Here is a 16,630-nt window from a genome sequence, read left to right as displayed (position 1 = left end):
CTGCAAAGCCTGGGATTGGTGGGGAGCTGGGCTCAAACAATAGCTCTCCTACTGACAGAGAGCCTCTTATGCAAAGGAGTTGCAGACCTCCTGTACACTTGCCCTCTTCCTGGCTTTGCAGAGAAGGCAAAAGGACTCTCTCTGCTCCCTGACTTGGGGGTCTCCCCACACATGAGCTGAGCAGGCCCTCTATGCATCCTCCCCTGCAGGCCTGGGACTCTCCCCTGCAGGCCCTTCTTCCCAATACACCCTATGGGGAAGAGAGAGACTTGGCAAATCCCAGAAGGGGCACTGAGCAGGGGTGCCAACTTGAATAAAATATTTTTTTTGGGGGGGGGGAGGTAAGCCCTGCCTCATAATAAATATGACATCATTTGGATTGAGTTTAGGCAGAATGCAGCAGGCTATTCACATCTAAAAATTCATTGAGATAATAACACTATATTTATGTAAGAATGTATGGGATAGTACATTGCATTTTTTAACACTCCCCCCCTCTTTTTTCTCTTATTCATATCTTTGTTCACTTTCCCCCCCTTCTTCCCCTCTTTATTTCTTTATAATTGATTTTCCCCCAATACAAATATCAAAAAATCACATGATATGGTGTGCACACACCATTTGAATGCCAATACCCACTTGGGCTCCTAAAATATATTTTTATTGGTCAAATCTTTTTTATTAAGTTTTACATTGCAAATTTAAATTCAAACACTAAACATCAACATTTAGGATTCCCTGAACCCTTTGACTCCCCTCTGCCCTTCAGTGGTTACCATTATCAACTTTTTTTCAGCTGCTTCTCTTATTTTCTCTATTTTCCTTAATCCATTTTTACCATAACTTTTAGTACAATACAAGCGTTACTTGAAATCCTGCCAAAGTTTTTAGTTGTTTACAGTGTTCTCTTAAATACATTGTAAGTTTTTCCCATTCCTTCTTAAAGTTCTTCTCTTCCTGGTTTCTCCCAACCCGCCCCCCAATAAAATATTTTAGGGGTAGTCAGAAACCCTAAAAATATTTTATGGGGTGGTGGTGAAAGGACCTCTGTCCCTGTGAGTTGACTCCTATGGCACAGAGGCAATATGTGCAGAGCAGAGGCAGAAGCTGCCACCCCCCCCTTGCAAAAACAGACGGAGAAGGGAAGGGATTTTTCTTGCAGCGGTTCTCAACCTGTGGGTCCCCAGATGTTGTTGGACTACAACTCCCATCATCCCTGAGCTCTGGCCTTGCTAGCCAGGGATGGTGGGAGTTGTAGTCCAACATCTGGGGACACACAGGTTGAGAACCACTGGTTGGGGGGGTCTGCTCTCCCCACCTCTAGCTTTTACTGAGGGATGCTGCTCAGTGCTTTTTAACCCTTGGCAAGCCAAACGTGCTCAGCTCAGCCCTCTGAAATTTCTTGAAAGTAGGAGTGAGACCTTGTGCATTGCGCGCACCCCCCCAAAGATGCTTTATTTATGGGATCCTTTTAGCTGGCATTCTTGTGAGCTGTTCCTTCTGTTGGCTACTGTATTTAAAGAAGGAGCAGTGAAAAGGCTCTGCAAGAAGGAGGAAACGCCATCCTAGAACCACAGAATGGGAGAGTTGGGAAGGGACCACCTAGTCCAGCCCTCTGCAATGCAGAAATTATATATAATAAATGTTCATAAATGTACCAACCAAGCGCATACATAGATGTGTGGACCACATGTCTGGAGCAGCACAGGAGGACCGCCATGAAACCATTTTCACTTCCAAACTGACCAAATGTTTTCTTCAAGGAGGGAGGAGGTGGGGGAGCCTCCCCATTGTCTTTTCGTTCACAAATCCTGTTTTAATGGTATGTCTGTATATGAATAGGGTGAGCCTGTGACCCGCCTCAGGAACTAAGTATTTGTCATTACAAAAGACTGGCCAGGCTCCCCAGGGTATCCAATCAAGTAAGCATTAATAGGTAACCTGCCAGACAGGGGTAAACAATGCACTCAGATTTCTGTTGTCGACCGCCCTTTCTGTGATGTATGTATGATGTATCTGGGGCTTGTCTTGGACTCCAAGGCGGACAATTTAAAACGTCTATATAAGGGCGGACACACCTTTGTTCTGTGTCCTCCTTTCCTGCGTGTGAAAGGGGCACCCTGTTGCAACAGTTCCATAAAGATCAGGCTTACTAGCTGCTTTGCTTCTCAATATTCTCTGGTTGGCCTCTGTTATTTTCTCCAACGGATGGAGAACCTACAAACGACTCTATAAGGGCTCTTGTGTCCCCCATAAGGGAATAAGGGCAGATTTTCGTTTATTACAGAGGTTTATAAGCAGAGGTTCAATGGCCCTCATTCATGGATGCTCCAGCTGAGATTCTTGCATTGCAGGGGGTTGGACTAGATGACTCTGGGGGTCCCTTCCAACTACTCTTGGGGGGGGTCCCTTCCGACTCTATAATTCTATGATGCTATAATATTGAGAGAGACATCACCTTGCCAACAAAGGCAATAATATTGAGAGAGACATCACCTTGCCAACAAAGGTCCGTATAATTAAAGCCATGGTTTTCCCAGTAGTGATGTATGGAAGTGAGAGCTGGACCATCAAGAAGGCTGATCGCCGAAGAATTGATGCTTTTGAATTATGGTGCTGGAGGAGACTCTTGAGAGTCCCATGGACTGCAAGAAGATCAAACCTATCCATTCTGAAGGAAATCAGTCCTGAGTGCTCACTGGAAGGATAGATCCTGAAGCTGAGGCTCCAATACTTTGGCCACCTCATGAGAAGAGAAGACTCCCTGGAAAAGCCCCTGATGTTGGGAAAGATGGAGGGCACAAGGAGAAGGGGACGACGGAGGACGAGATGGTTGGACAGTGTTCTCGAAGCTACCAGCATGAGTTTGACCAAACTGTGGGAGGCAGTGGAAGACAGGAGTGCCTGGCGTGCTCTGGTCCATGGGGTCACAAAGAGTCGGAAACGACTAAACAACAACAAATAATATTGAGGCGAGGAGAACCAGGGGTGCGCAGGTGTAGTTTGAGACTGCTGGTGGTCCAGACAGACCATTTCATTAATTCTTTTTTTTAAAAAAAAATATTTATTAAAGTTTCCAATTTAATACAAACATAAAAACCACAAAAAGAACAAGTAATACACAGGAAAAAAAGAAAAATACCAAAATACCAAAAATACAATTAAAACAAAACAAAACAAATATAATTCCCATCACTTATTTCCATTACCTTATATCTTGGACCTCCTCTCACCTCCCCCTTTTGTATTCCAGTTCAAGTCTTATTTCAGCAAATTCTTATTTGCTCTAATAACTTAATATAAATTATTTTAACCTATTACTCAACCTTTGCATTACAGCTGGTAACCACTTAATTTCAGTCCAACATCATTCTAACATTCATTAATTTTGCAATATTTCTGTAAATAGTCTTTAAATTTCCTCCAGTCCTCTTCCGCCAACTCTTTTCCCTGGTCTCGGATTCTGCAGGTCATTTCTGCCAATCCCATGTAATCAATCATCTTCATCTGCCATTCTTCCAGAGTGGGTAAATCTTGTGTCTTCCAATATTTTGCAATTCTCAGACCATTTCATTAATTCCGCCCCCCCCCTCCCCACTGCCCGTTGTAGCAATTGTTAACACAGTGTTCTAGGTGCTGCATGACTTTTAAGAGAATGACGATTTTGCATTGGGGTCGCGATCAAATACAATGTGAGGAATAAAAGAAGAGGTGAAAAGGAATGCAACTAAAAATCCATATGAATATTTAACACGGGCGTCCCTGAACCAGGCCGCGATTGCTAGGGGGGCGCCCGGTTGCTAAGCAGCCAGCAGCAGGCCCGGTTGCTAAGGGGCGGAGCCAGCCGAGGCGACGCGAGGAGGCGGAAGTGAGCCGGGGAAAGGGACCCGGATGAGGCCGGCGGAGCTGCGCTCACGGCCGGAAGGAAGCCGGGCCCGCCAGGACCCGCAGGTAACCATGGCAACGGGGGGAGATTTCTCTGCGACGGTTTGAAGGGCCCTTCAGGCATCTGGGGAGGAGCAGGACCTGCCCGTCAACCTTTTTTCTCCCCTGAGCTTAAGGAGCTCCAGAGACCCCGCTCCATTGCCTGAGCCCAGATGCCAGGGCTTAGGGCGCCCGCCTTTGATTGGGGGAGATTGTTTTTCTCACCTGGTGCTGAATCGACTTCACAGCAACCCATTGCAATCTGTTGCAGCCTCACAGGGTGACCCCTCTGCAATTTGTCTCTCACACACTTATTAATGTGTAAATCTGTCTGTGCTTGGCCACCCAGAGCTTATTTTTACTACGTGTTTTTTGGTTTTATATCTTGATTTTATTCTGTGAACTGGCCTGAGACCCCCAGGTATAGGGTGGTATATAAATTCAAATAACAATAATAACAATACACGGCCTTCCACACACCCTTCCAAATATCTGTGTTTTTGGGAGAGGAGCCCTAACTCAGCAGGCAGGCAGAAGACCTGAAATTCAGGACAAAATAATAGCAGTAATAATAATTTTATTATTTATGCCTCGCCCATCTGGCTGGGATTCCCCAGCCACTCTGGGCGGCTCCCAACAGAATATTAAAAACACAATAAAACATCAAACATTAAAAACTTCCCTACAACTGTATCTGTAAATTATACGTAGCATTTCACACTGAAATACAGGACAATCCTGCATTATACAGGACAGGTGGCAACCCTGTCAGTGCTGGTTCCCAGATTCCAGAGACTATGTTGGAGGATACAGGAAGAAGCCCACAAGCCTCCCAAGCTGAGAGCAGTGGGAAATTCTGGAAAGGCAGCGTGAAGAAGATCCTGGGTCAGGAAAGCAGCATCCTCTGTTCAGATGCTCCAAGCCAGCGCTTCAGGCATTTCTGCTACCAGGAGGCCGAAGGACCCAGAGCGGTTTGCAGCCGACTCCACTATCTCTGCCATCAGTGGCTGAAGCCGGAGCGACACACGAAAGCTCAGATCTTGGACCTGGTGATACTGGAGCAATTCCTGGCTGTGCTTCCCCCGGAGATGGAGAGCTGGGTCAGGGAATGTGGAGCGGAAACCAGTTCCCAAGCGGTGGCCCTGGCAGAAGGTTTCCTCCTGAGTCGGGCAGAGGAGAAGAAGCAGGCAGAGCAGCAGGTGAGAGAGTTTCATCTTAACAGTTTTGTGCTGATGGCTGTATTTTTATAAAATAAACAAAAACATTTTTATTGTTTTGGATATTAGAGGCTGCGGCAAAAATAACTTACTTGTTAAACTTTAACTGCTATATTACAACTGATGTGCTGGTCATCCATTATCCCTTTTCTTCTATTGTTTAGGTATTTATAATATAAATGTTTAAAAATCCCATATACAGTGGTCCCTCGGGTTACATACACTTCAGGTTACAGACTCCACTAACCCAGAAATAGTACCTTGGGTTAAGAACTTTGCTTCAGGATGAGAACAGAAATCACGTGGCGGCGGCAGCGGGAGGCCCCTTTAGCTAAAGTGGTGCTTCAAGTTAAGAACAGTTTCAGGTTAAGAACGGACCTCCAGAACGAATTAAGTACTTAACCCAAGGTACCACTGTATCTCTCTCTCTATCTATCTATCTATCTATCTATCTATCTATCTATCTAGTTTACCCAGGTATTCAGTGTCTGAAGAAGTTTTATTGAGTGACATAGAATCATAGAATCATAGAATCATAGAGCTGGAAGAGACCACAAGGGCCATCGAGTCCAACCCCCTGCCAAGCAGGAAACACCATCAGAGCACTCCTGACATATGGTTGTCAAGCCTCTGCTTAAAGACCTCCAAAGAAGGAGGCTCCACCACACTCCTGGGCAGCAAATTCCACTGTCGAACAGCTCTTACTGTCAGGAAGTTCTTCCTAATGCTTAGGTGGAATCTTCTTTCTTGTAGTTTGGAACCATTGCTCCGTGTCCGCTTCTCTGGAGCAGCAGAAAACAACCTTTCTCCCTCCTCTATGTGACATCCTTTTATATATTTGAACATGGCTATCATATCACCCCTTAACCTCCTCTTCTCCAGGCTAAACATGGCCAGCTCCCTTAGCCGTTCCTCATAAGGCATCGTTTCCAGGCCTTTGACCATTTTGGTTGCCCTCCTCTGGACACGTTCCAGTTTGTCAGTGTCCTTCTTGGAGTGTGGTGCCCATGTTACATTAGGGCATCTCCTAACATGTATTCTATGTATATTCTTTTTCTCATCCATTTCTTTTTTTACTCCCTGCATATTCTAGTTTCACGAGCAGGAGGCAGACACTGATCTCCCTGAGGCAGAGGAGACTCCATGGATGCTGAAAATACCTTCTCTTCCTTGTGGTGGGGCGGAAGCCGCCTCAGTAAAACTGTATCAGGTAAGCAGGCGGTGGGGAATGATCACTGGGTAGCCAAGTAGGGACAGGATCCTGGCCCTCGTTGCCAGACGAACTCAAGCTCCCAATTCTGTTTCTGGCAAAGCCTTTGCTGCATCAATCAGATTGGTACAAGGTGTTGCTTGCAAAGTATAGCAGGTACAAGACGGGTATTTCTGCACTAGCTAAGGTGTTGATCCAGCAGGTGTCGTGTCCAGTGTGTCTTCCTCTTGATGAGAAGGGGGGGCAGCAGCTGAAGTCCATGGAAAGGCAAGAAAGTGGGCACGCTTTCTTGTGGGTTGGAGCCTGTGAAGCTGGTTTGCAGAGAAGTGGCTCAGCATCCGAATATGCTTTCAGTGACGCCCCCAGAAGTCTGTGGGAGAAAATTCCCTTGGTGGAGGATGGGGGTTCAAAGGCTGACACCAAACCCCCCAATTAGTCTGACTTCATTCAGAAATGCATTACCAGACGAAAGAGTCTGTGAGAGCATATCCATTAGCAAATGTGCATCGTCAAGGCTGTTTCTTCTCTAGCCAACCACTTTCTGCCACCTCAGCGCCCCACCATCTCTTCATCCAACTGCAGTCCTTGGAAACATTCAACCCAAGTTTTTCGCTCTCAGTTCAGAGCCCTCCTTATGCCTTATCTGGAGTTGTCTTTCACACTAACAGTCAGCGCTGGGTTTCTTCTATTAATTAATTTATTTAATTAATTTATATACCGCCCTATACCCTGAGGTCTCAGGGTGGTTCACAGGAAAGATCACAATATATAGAATCATAGAATCATAGAGTTGGAAGAGACCACAAGGGCCATCGAGTCCAACCCCCTGCCAAGCAGGAAACACCATCAGAGCACTCCTGACATATGGTTGTCAAGCCTCTGCTTAAAGACCTCCAAAGAAGGAGACTCCACCACGCTCCTTGGCAGCAAATTCCACTGTCGAACAGCTCTCACTGTCAGGAAGTTCCTCCTAATGTTTAGGTGGAATCTTCTTTCTTGTAGTTTGGATCCACAAAATAAAAATGAAAGCAGTAACCCACACCACACCCCCCAAAGAGCCACATTTTAAAAGGGTATAGGATGTAAATCAGGTCAGCCAAAGGCCTGGTTAAAAAGGAACATTTTTGCCTGGCACCTAAAGGTGTATAATGAAGGCGCCAGGCGAACTTCCCTGAGGAGAGCATTTCACAGATGGGGAGCCACTACAGAAAAGATCCTGTTCTCGTGTTGCCACCCTCCGGATATCTCAAGGTGGAGACACATGAAGCAGGGCCTCAGAAGGTGATCTCAGGTGCATATGGAAAGAGGCGGTCCTTGAGGTATTGAGGTCCTGAGCCGTTTAAGGCTTTATAGGTCAAAACTGAGGAGATTTCACCCCTCCCATATCCAAGAATCTCCTGACGAGTCTGCTGATTCTCCAGAGAGGAGGAGCAGTGTTCTGCCTTCTACTTATTCAGCTCCAGCATCAAGTCAGTCAGTCAGTCAGTGTGTCGGAGAGAGAGAGACTGAGTGTTAGAGAGAGATCGTATGTATAGATAAGGTTGCTTCTAAGAGCAGCTGCAGACACTCAGTGCAGCATTCATTTATGCTTAGACCTATTTAGCTCTGTATATAATTTTGTATTATAGTTGTAGTTATAGAATAAAAGAAGATATTCTACAGAGCTGCTCTCCGAGTCGTGTATACACTGCTAGACTCTGCTATACTCTGCTGTGCGACGACTGTATTGTGGAAGTGAATCCGGTGCTCACAACTCTAAGCTGTGAGTCCACAGCACTTTGACCTGTTCCTGTCTAGAAGGTGGTCTCTGGAAGTGCTACCCAGCTCGCCTAGCCCAGTCGGGGTTGAAGTGCATGAGTCCAGTTGGTGACACTGGCTCAAGGGCGATGCTGACAAAAACTAGCACTTTGAATTGGGCCCAGAAAGTAATCGGTAGCCAGTGCAGTCGGACCAGGATCGGTGTAATATGCTCAAACCATCTTGCTCCAGTGAGCAACATGGCCTCTGAATTCTGCACTAGCTGAAGTTTTCAGAGGCAGCCGCACATATTATACATTGCACTTTGTAACAGTTCTTACCAGTTCTGTGGTCAGGCCTCACTCTGGTGTAGTGACACCGGCCTCACTGATAATAGTTTCTGCAGAATTTCTACCTCAAGTGATAGAAGGTACCAGTAGGTACCCCACAATAAGGGGTGTCTTGAGTAGAGGTTTCCGATGTGACGGGCAGAACACTTCTCTGTCAATCTGCCTCATTCCCTACCTTAGATCCAGCTCCTTATTTTCCCAATGGCCCTCATGAAGGTTTAAATCCTATAAGGAGATACCCGCCAACCTCACCCTTAATTGTTTTGTCTGATTGCACTTGAAGGGGGGAGAATTGCAGCAATAACTGTGCAATGTTTCTTTTTCTTTCAGGATCTTTTGGTATTTGAGGAGGTGGCTGTTTACTTCACTGGGGAGAAGTGGGCGCTGCTGGATTCAAACCAAAGGACCCTGCACAGGGAGGTCATGAAGAAATGCGGGATCATGACCTCTCTAGGTAAAGTTCCTTCTGTTTAACGTTTGATAAAAATCAGTGTCCAAGTTCTAATAAATTATTGGAACCTTTTTTCGTTTTCTTTCTGCATTCTTATCTACTGGCAGAGGGCTCAGTAGTTATTTCTGATATTCTGAATTAATATGAGTTTGTATTGTACTGTTTTGATAAACTTGTTTGTGCTTTATATAGGTGTGACTTTAATATGACAGTGACCATAATGTTTGTTAATTTTCAACGCTATTGTTATCATGAGATGCTTTCAGCTCAACATTTGTTGTTGGAAAAGCAGAATGCAAGTATTAAATCTAAGATCACCACCTTGAGTCTTCCTCTTCCAGTCCAGCTGGCTTCAGGGGATCTCTTCCCAGGAAGCCCTGGGCTGGCAGATATTTGCCAAAACCAGTTGATGATGTCAGGTGGGACTGCCAGAGGCTGCCTTACCCACTTGCTTCTGGAGGAAGTGGTTTGATGCTCTAAGGCTTCAATCTCATGTGTGTGCATCAGAACATAAGTTTTGATCAATCCAAAGGTCCACCGTGTGGTTAGGGAACGGTCAGACGCAGAGGAATGGTGGAGGAACCAGCTGGGGAACCCGCAAGGGAAGAAGGCTCATGGCTTGGGGGTTGGTGGTAGGACAACGATGAGTAGTCAGAGGGAGAAGACAAGGAGGAGGAGGTGTCGGAAGCTGAAGAGGTAACAGGGTTTAGTGAGCGGGGAGAGCATGTGACAGAGAGAAGCCCAGAATCACAGCCAGAAGCTGAAGCAGGAGAGGAGGGAGGCCAAAAGGCAAAGATGGGGCAGGCTGGTGAAGAGGCATGGGTGTCTCCCCCTCCTGCTGAGACCAGCTCCCCTCCCTCCTGGTCTCTCTGAACCAAGAGAGGCATGAAGCGGGAGGAGCAAAGACAGCCACACCGGCATAGTCTCTGATTGCTTGGGAAGGAGAGGAGGAAACACAGCCAGGTGTAGGGAGGTGGGGACCTCTAGTCTTGGCAACTGCTTCATGGGACAAGACCTGAGTCCTCATTAGGCCTGACACTTCCGTTTTGCTAATAAAGAGTTACCGTATTTTTCACCCTATAGGACGCATCCTACCGCAGGACGCACAGTTACCGTATTTTTCAATCTATAGGACGCATCCTACCATAGGACGCACCTTGTTTTAGAGGGGGAGAACAAGAAAAAAAACCTCCCCCTCTCTGCTCAGCGCCCCTTCAGCGAAGCGGCAGGAGAAACGGAGCCCCTTCCATTTCTCTTCCCGCTTCGCTGAAGGGGCGCTGCGCAGCTCTCCCTCTCTGCTGAAGCCAGGAGAGTCTTGCTCTCCTGGCTTCAGCAAAAGGAACCTGAAGCCTTCGGAGCGCAGCGCGAGTTCCTGCTGCGCTCCAAAGGCTTCAGGCGGCTATCCCGGTTGGTGTGCACCGACCCCTCTCGCTCTCCAGGCTTCAGCGAAAGCAACGTGTGGCCTCCAGAACACAGAGGGAGCGCTCCCTCTGCGCTTCGGAGGCTTCGCGTTGCTTTCGCTGAAGCCAAGGAGCCTGCATTCGCTCCATAGGACGCACACACACTTCCCCTTCATTTTTGGAGGGGGAAAAGTGCATCCTATAGAGCGAAAAATACTTGCTTGGGGTGATTTACTGCTGGCTCGCTGCTGTCATCTAGCACCCTGCTTCCTTCAGTGGCCAGCCAGATCCTTCCATCAGCAGGGTGTAAAGGCATAAGCCCTCTGTGAGTCTTACTTCAGAGCAACTGGTATTGAGAAGCAAACCTCTTCTGAAGTTCTAACTTAGTGTGACTTGGCCAGAGAAAAAGCCAGATGTAAATAATCTAAATACATAACAACAGACAGAGGGTATAAATAATCCAATATCTTCCTGCCATTCCAGGCAGTGAAATAACAGCAGCCATCAGTTCGGGGCCGCCTGTTCTTCAGGATGGAATGGGAACGGATTCCACGCAACCAGACAAGGTAAGGGGTTGATCATCCCAGATCCTTCACTGACCTTCAATGCCCATTCCACCTTTATGCTTCAGTGATGAGTGTGAACAGGTTCTATCCTCATCTTCCTGGGCCTGAACCATCACCTTTGCTTCTGTCAATTTGCTCACTGAGGAGATTGTGAGTGCCATAGCTCTGGTGCAGAACATCTGTTTTGTATGCGCAGGTTCTTGGGTTCAGTTCCCAGCATCTCCACGTAGAGCTGGGAGACTCCTGAAACCCTGGAGAGCCTCTGCCGGTCAGTGTAGACTCAGTAAAATGCAGCTTCCTTAAAGACTTTATATATATATATCTCTCTCTCTATCTCTCTCTCTCTGTTTTGGTAATTTTTATTTACTTTTTTTCACTTTTATTTGTACAAGAAACATGCAAAACAGCATTTGACAGCATATAAAGAGCAAAACATAAACATACCGTATTTTTCGCCCAATAGGACACACTTTTCCCCCTCCAAAAATGAAGGGGAAACGTGTGTGCGTCCTATGGGGCGAATGCAGGCTTTCGCTGAAGCCTGGAGAGCGAGAGGCATCGGTGCGCACCGACCCCTCTCGCTCTCCAGGCTTCAGGAAGCTATCCGCAAGCCTTGCAAGCCCGGCAGGAGTTCCTGCGGGCTCACAAGGCTTGGGGGCAGCAGCCTGCAGCCCCGGCGAGTGTCTGCAAACGATGCGTGCCCAGCGGGAGGTCCCGCCGAGCGCGCAAGGCTTTGGGCGGCACCCTGCCGCCCAAAGCACGCGAAGCCCTCCGGAGGGCGCCCCGTGCTTCAGGCGAGTGTCCGCAAGCCTTGCGCGCCTGGTAGGAGGTCCCGCCGGGCGCGCGAGGCTTGGGGCGGCAACCTGCCGCCCGAAGCACGCGGAGCCCTCTGGAGGGTGCCCCGTGCTTCAGGCAGGTGTGCACAAGGCTTGGGGTGGCAGCCGTGGCTGGGGGGGGGGAATAATTTTTTTTTATTCATTCCCCCCCCCAAAAAAAAAACAAACTGAGGTGCGTCCTATGGGCTGGTGCGCCCTATAGGACGAAAAATACGGTATATATTAGAAGCAAAAAACATTGTTTTGATGAATTGGAAGAGCCGCAGAAAGATTCCATTGAGCACATGGATTGATAATATGGTCAGATTAGTTATATACAAACGAATTGCATGTCGACACAAAATAAGAATGGATAAATATGAAGAAATCTGGAATGAATATTTAAGCAATAAGGGGGATAGTTGTGGGAAGTAGAGGGAGGAGAGAGAGGTGGGGAAAAAATGTTTAAAAAGGTGGTATATCAGTGTATTCAAATCTGAATTGTCAAATTGTGTTATTATTGTTATTATGGTTTTTGTTGTATGTGTCTTTTGCGGTTGATGTTTGTATCGAAAAAAATGATTAAACAAATTTTTTAAAAAGCAAAACATATAATAAAAATAAAATGGCATGTATGTGCATGGCTGTGTATACGTGCATAAAGATGTCACTGAAAGAGCGGAATGAGGTGTTTGCAGGCTTTTCCAATGGGTTTCAATTAAATGAAATTTCACCACCACGCACGGTGCCTCAGAATGTAACCCCCCGCGTTAACGGGGGGGGGGGGGGCTTCTTGTAATACATTTGTATTTGGGCTAAGTATCAAAGCTCAAGCTGCGAAAGGAAACAAGTTGTGTCCAGAGAGGGAGCCACCACGGAAAAGGCCCGTTCCTGTGTTGCCACCTTCTGGACCCCTTGTGGAGAGGGGGCGCACAGAGAAGGGCCTCAGAGGGTGATCACAGGGCCCAGATTGGGGAGAGTCAGTCCAAATCAGATAAAAAGCACCCAGTGGCTCCGAGCCTTCTCTAAATCTTATGTCAACGTGTAATTTCCTCCATGATGGCAGACTTTCAAGACTTTCAGCAAGCCTTTCAAGCTGAAAGTTTCCCCAGTTTCTAAGATGTTTTTACTGCTTTATCATTTGCTGCTTCCTGCCCTCGGCTGTTTGGGGAAGAAGTCTGGGATATAAATTTAGGAAATCGGATTGATCTGAGGGGGCGCGGGATCTGGCAGCCTTTCAGCTGGACTCCCAACTCCCATCATCCCTGACTATTGGCCATGCTAGCTGGAGCTGATGGAAGTTGGGGTCTGGCAGCTTAAATCCTCCTACAGAGAAACGCCAGCTTGGCTGCCCCACTTTTACTGCCTTACTTGCAGTAAGTAGAAGGGGAAGAAGCATGACTTGTTGCCTGTTCGAACCCTATGTCTTCTAGGGCCTGGTGACCTTTGAGGACGTGGCTGTGTATTTCAATGAGGAGGAGCTGGCAGTGCTGGATCCGCATCAGAGAGACCTGCACAGGGAAGTCATGGAGGAGAACTTCTGGAACGTGTCCTCTCTGTGTAAGCTTTCCTCCTTTTTCACCTCCGGGGTCAGAAGCAGACCGTAAACATTAGGAAACAAATGATACGTTTCCGAGCACAATTCAAAGTGCTGGTGCTGATCTTTAAAGCCCTAAACGGCCTCAGCCCAGTAAACCTGAAGGAGCGTCTCCACCCCCATTGCTCAGCCCGGAAACTGAGATCCAGCGCCGAGGGGTGAGCTCCCATTGCTCGGTCCCTGCTCCTGCCCACCTAGCAGTTCGAAAGCACGTCAAAGTGCAAGTAGACAAATAGGTACTGCTCTGGCGGGAAGGTAAACGGTGTTTCCGTGCACTGCTCTGGTTCGCCAGAAGCGGCTTAGTCATGGTGGCCACATGACCCGGAAGCCATATGCAGGCTCCCTCGGCCAATAAAGCGAGATGAGCCCCGCAACCCCAGAGTCAGCCGCGACTGGACCTAATATAGCACCAGTCCTGAAAGACCTACATTGGCTCCCAGTACATTTCTGAGCACAATTCAAAGTGTTGGTGCTGACCTTTAAAGCCCTAAATGGCCTCAGCCCAGTATACCTGAAGGAGCTTCTCCACCCCACTGTTCAACCCGGACACTGAGGTTCAGTGCCGAGGGCCTTCTGGCGGTTCCCTACTTGCGAGAAGTGAGGTTACAGGGAACCAGGCAGAGGGCCTTCTCGGTAGTGGTGCCCTCCATGTAGCACGCCCTCCCACCAGATGCCAAGGAACTATCCGACTTTTTGCAGACAATTGATGGCAGCCCTGTTCAGGGAAATTTTTAATGTTCAATGTTTTATTGTGTTTTTAATATTCTGTTGGGAGCTTCCCAGATTGGCTGGGGAAACCCAGCCATATGGGTGGGGTATAAATTATTATTATTATTATTATTATTATTATTATTATCCTCACCACAATGTAGTGGATTATAAAAAGGAGTGTCTCTTGTCTTACAGCTCCAAACTAATTCCCTTACTCTCTTGTGGCCTTAACTCCCATTGCCCCACTTCTCTTTTCCAGCATGTGATAGACTCACATGGAAGAGTGAGACTGAGCAAGAACTGTGTGGCGTGTCACTGAAAAGAGACAGAAGCAGAGAGAGGAAAGAGTGGAGGTGGAAAACGGAAGCAAAACAGAAGGGAAAGAAAAGTTCTGTGGTTTATCAACCCTGTGACGTCCAGGAAATCCCAACCCAAGACAAAATGATGGAAGGAAAAGAAAGGAATAGGCATCCCATGTGCAAGAAGACCTTTGGTTTGAAACCAAGTTTTAATGTTCAACGGAGAACGCAGACACTGGAGAAACCACTTCAGTGCTCCGAGTACGGAAAGGGCTTAAGCCACCGTTCAGAACTCAAGACCCGTAAGAGAGTCCTCCTAGAGGGGAAAGCGTTTCACTGCTTGGAGTGTGGGAAGAACTTCAGTGGGCATTCGAGCCTCAGGACCCACCAGAAAATCCACATAGGGGAGAAGCCGTTTCAGTGCTCCGAGTGCGGAAAGAGCTTCACTCAGAAAATCAACCTCCATTGCCATCAGAAAATCCACACGGGAGAAAAACCATTCAAATGCTCTGAGTGTGGAAAGAGCTTCATCAAGAACACGGACCTCACACGGCACCAAAGGATCCACACTGGGGAGAAACCCTACGCCTGCTCCGAGTGCGGCATAAATTTCCGCCACAAGTGGAACCTTAGGAACCATCAGAGGCTGCACACAGGGGAGCAACCCTTTAAATGCGCCGAGTGCGGGAAGAACTACGTCAACAGCACAAACCTCATTTCACATCAGAGAAGCCACACGGGGGAGAAGCCATTTCAGTGCTTGGAGTGCGGGAACTGCTTCCGGAGGAACGGGGACCTTGCTAGGCACCAGAGGGTCCACACAGGGGAGAAGCCCTACAAGTGCTTGATATGTGGGAAAAGGTTCAGTCAGAACTCGAGCCTCCATGCCCACGAGAGGAGCCACACAGGAGAAACAGTACGGATGCTCGAGGTGTGGAAAGAGCTTTGGCCGGAACAGGCCTAACACCACATCAGAGAATCTGCACGGGAATTTCATGTAGAAGTGTTGGAAGCAAGTGTGGGAATGTTCAGGGATGCAGGAGAGGCTATATTGTTTGATTATATCCTTTCCAACTTGTGTTAACAATTTATACAATTTAGCAGAGTAACATTCCCCTTTTTAAACTTGCACAGCGGATGCGTTTGCTCAAGCTCGCTAAAGCTTCTAAAATAAGTTTCGTTGATAATTCCCCATTTAGTCCCTCATAAAAAAATAAGACATGACACGGTCTTCTATAAAAGTATAAAAAGAGTTTACTCACACATTCTGTTCACAATTGGATCCCAGTAAGCAGACCTAAGTTAGAAAAGTAATATGCCTGGAAACTATCCCATAAGGAGATAGCCCCTTTGTCCTCTCTTGGCTATCTCTTGAAGCCATCCAAGCTAGGGCCATCACTGCCTCCTGAGGCAGGGAGTTCCATAGCTTAACAATGGGCTGTGTAATTAACGATGATTACTAATTTGGGTTCATTAATCTCGGTGGGTCTACTCTGACGAACACTTAGTTGAATGGATCTTTGGGGATCCTATGACCACGCTGTCAAGTATTGTCACCCTCTTCCTTCACGTTACCCCCTGCCAGCCTGGTGCTTTCCAGGTTTCTTGGAGTACAAAACCCATCATCCTTGACCACTAGTTGTTCCGATGGCAACTATACTACAAAACCCATGTTTTGCACCAGATTGATGAAGGCTGCTTTACAGACAGTAGTAACATAGCCTTTCAGTTTTGTTCAAATGCTCTAATCTAAGTCGCCATTTGTTACAATAAACCATTATATTAAATTCTTGGCTTCTTCTGGCATGTGTGTATGTTTCTCCTGGTTTCCTTTGAATTCAAGTTCAAAGCTTTCGTGGATATAAGTGGCTTTTAAGCACTTAGGAGAAGTGAGGGTTGGGAAGAGAAATGAAATTAAATGGAAAATAAAGGATGTCCACTTTGTGTTTCTGTTTAAAACTCAAGGCAGTTCACATACAAAAACAATGCAAACAAAGAATTCATGAAACCTAGGCTCCATCTGCCCAACAACAATTTATTATTTGTACAAAGCCTTTTAGTTATTTGAAAATGGCTATCATATCTCCTCTGTCTCCTCCAGGGTAAACATACCCAGCTCCTTCAACCATTCCTCATATGGCTTGGTTCCCAGAGACTTGGGGGTGATGGGAGTTGTAGTCCAGCAACATCTGGGGACCCCAGGCTGAAAAACACAGGCCTATAAGCTCCTCCAGTGGCTCAGGAGCAGCAGAGCTACTCTTCTTTACAATGGAAGCAGCAAGTTGGCAATATCAGGGCTTTGTGGCTTGAGACCTCAGTACCTCAAGGAGCACCTCTCCTCAAATGAACTGAC

General features: G+C 47.1%; 1 protein-coding gene and 1 long non-coding RNA gene across 3 annotated transcripts; both read left to right on the top strand.

The window, feature by feature from the left end:
* Positions 1 to 3,858: 3,858 nt before the first annotated feature.
* On the top strand, positions 3,859 to 16,064 carry LOC310837435 (uncharacterized protein). 2 transcript variants are annotated; one of them, XM_083724026.1, is made up of 7 exons: positions 3,859 to 3,951; positions 4,676 to 5,123; positions 6,235 to 6,351; positions 8,769 to 8,892; positions 10,773 to 10,855; positions 13,104 to 13,230; positions 14,238 to 16,064. In XM_083724026.1, the coding sequence occupies exons 2-7, from the start codon at positions 4,722 to 4,724 to the stop codon at positions 15,239 to 15,241; spliced, it is 1,857 nt and encodes a 618-aa protein (XP_083580152.1). In that variant the 5' UTR covers positions 3,859 to 3,951; positions 4,676 to 4,721; the 3' UTR covers positions 15,242 to 16,064. The 2 variants fall into 2 exon arrangements, with proteins under 2 accessions (XP_083580152.1, XP_083580151.1); XM_083724025.1 differs by having other exon boundaries at positions 3,877 to 3,951; positions 4,656 to 5,123.
* LOC310838318 lies at positions 8,915 to 10,732 on the top strand. The gene is made up of 2 exons (XR_014560923.1): positions 8,915 to 9,948; positions 10,495 to 10,732. It is a non-coding gene; the product is annotated as an uncharacterized lncRNA (long non-coding RNA).
* Positions 16,065 to 16,630: the final 566 nt, after the last annotated feature.

This window comes from Podarcis gaigeae (genome assembly GCF_964106915.1).
Source record: "Podarcis gaigeae genome assembly, chromosome: 2".
In the NCBI taxonomy this organism is placed as follows: Eukaryota; Metazoa; Chordata; class Lepidosauria; order Squamata; family Lacertidae; genus Podarcis; species Podarcis gaigeae.
This window is presented reverse-complemented; position numbering and strand designations above follow the sequence as displayed.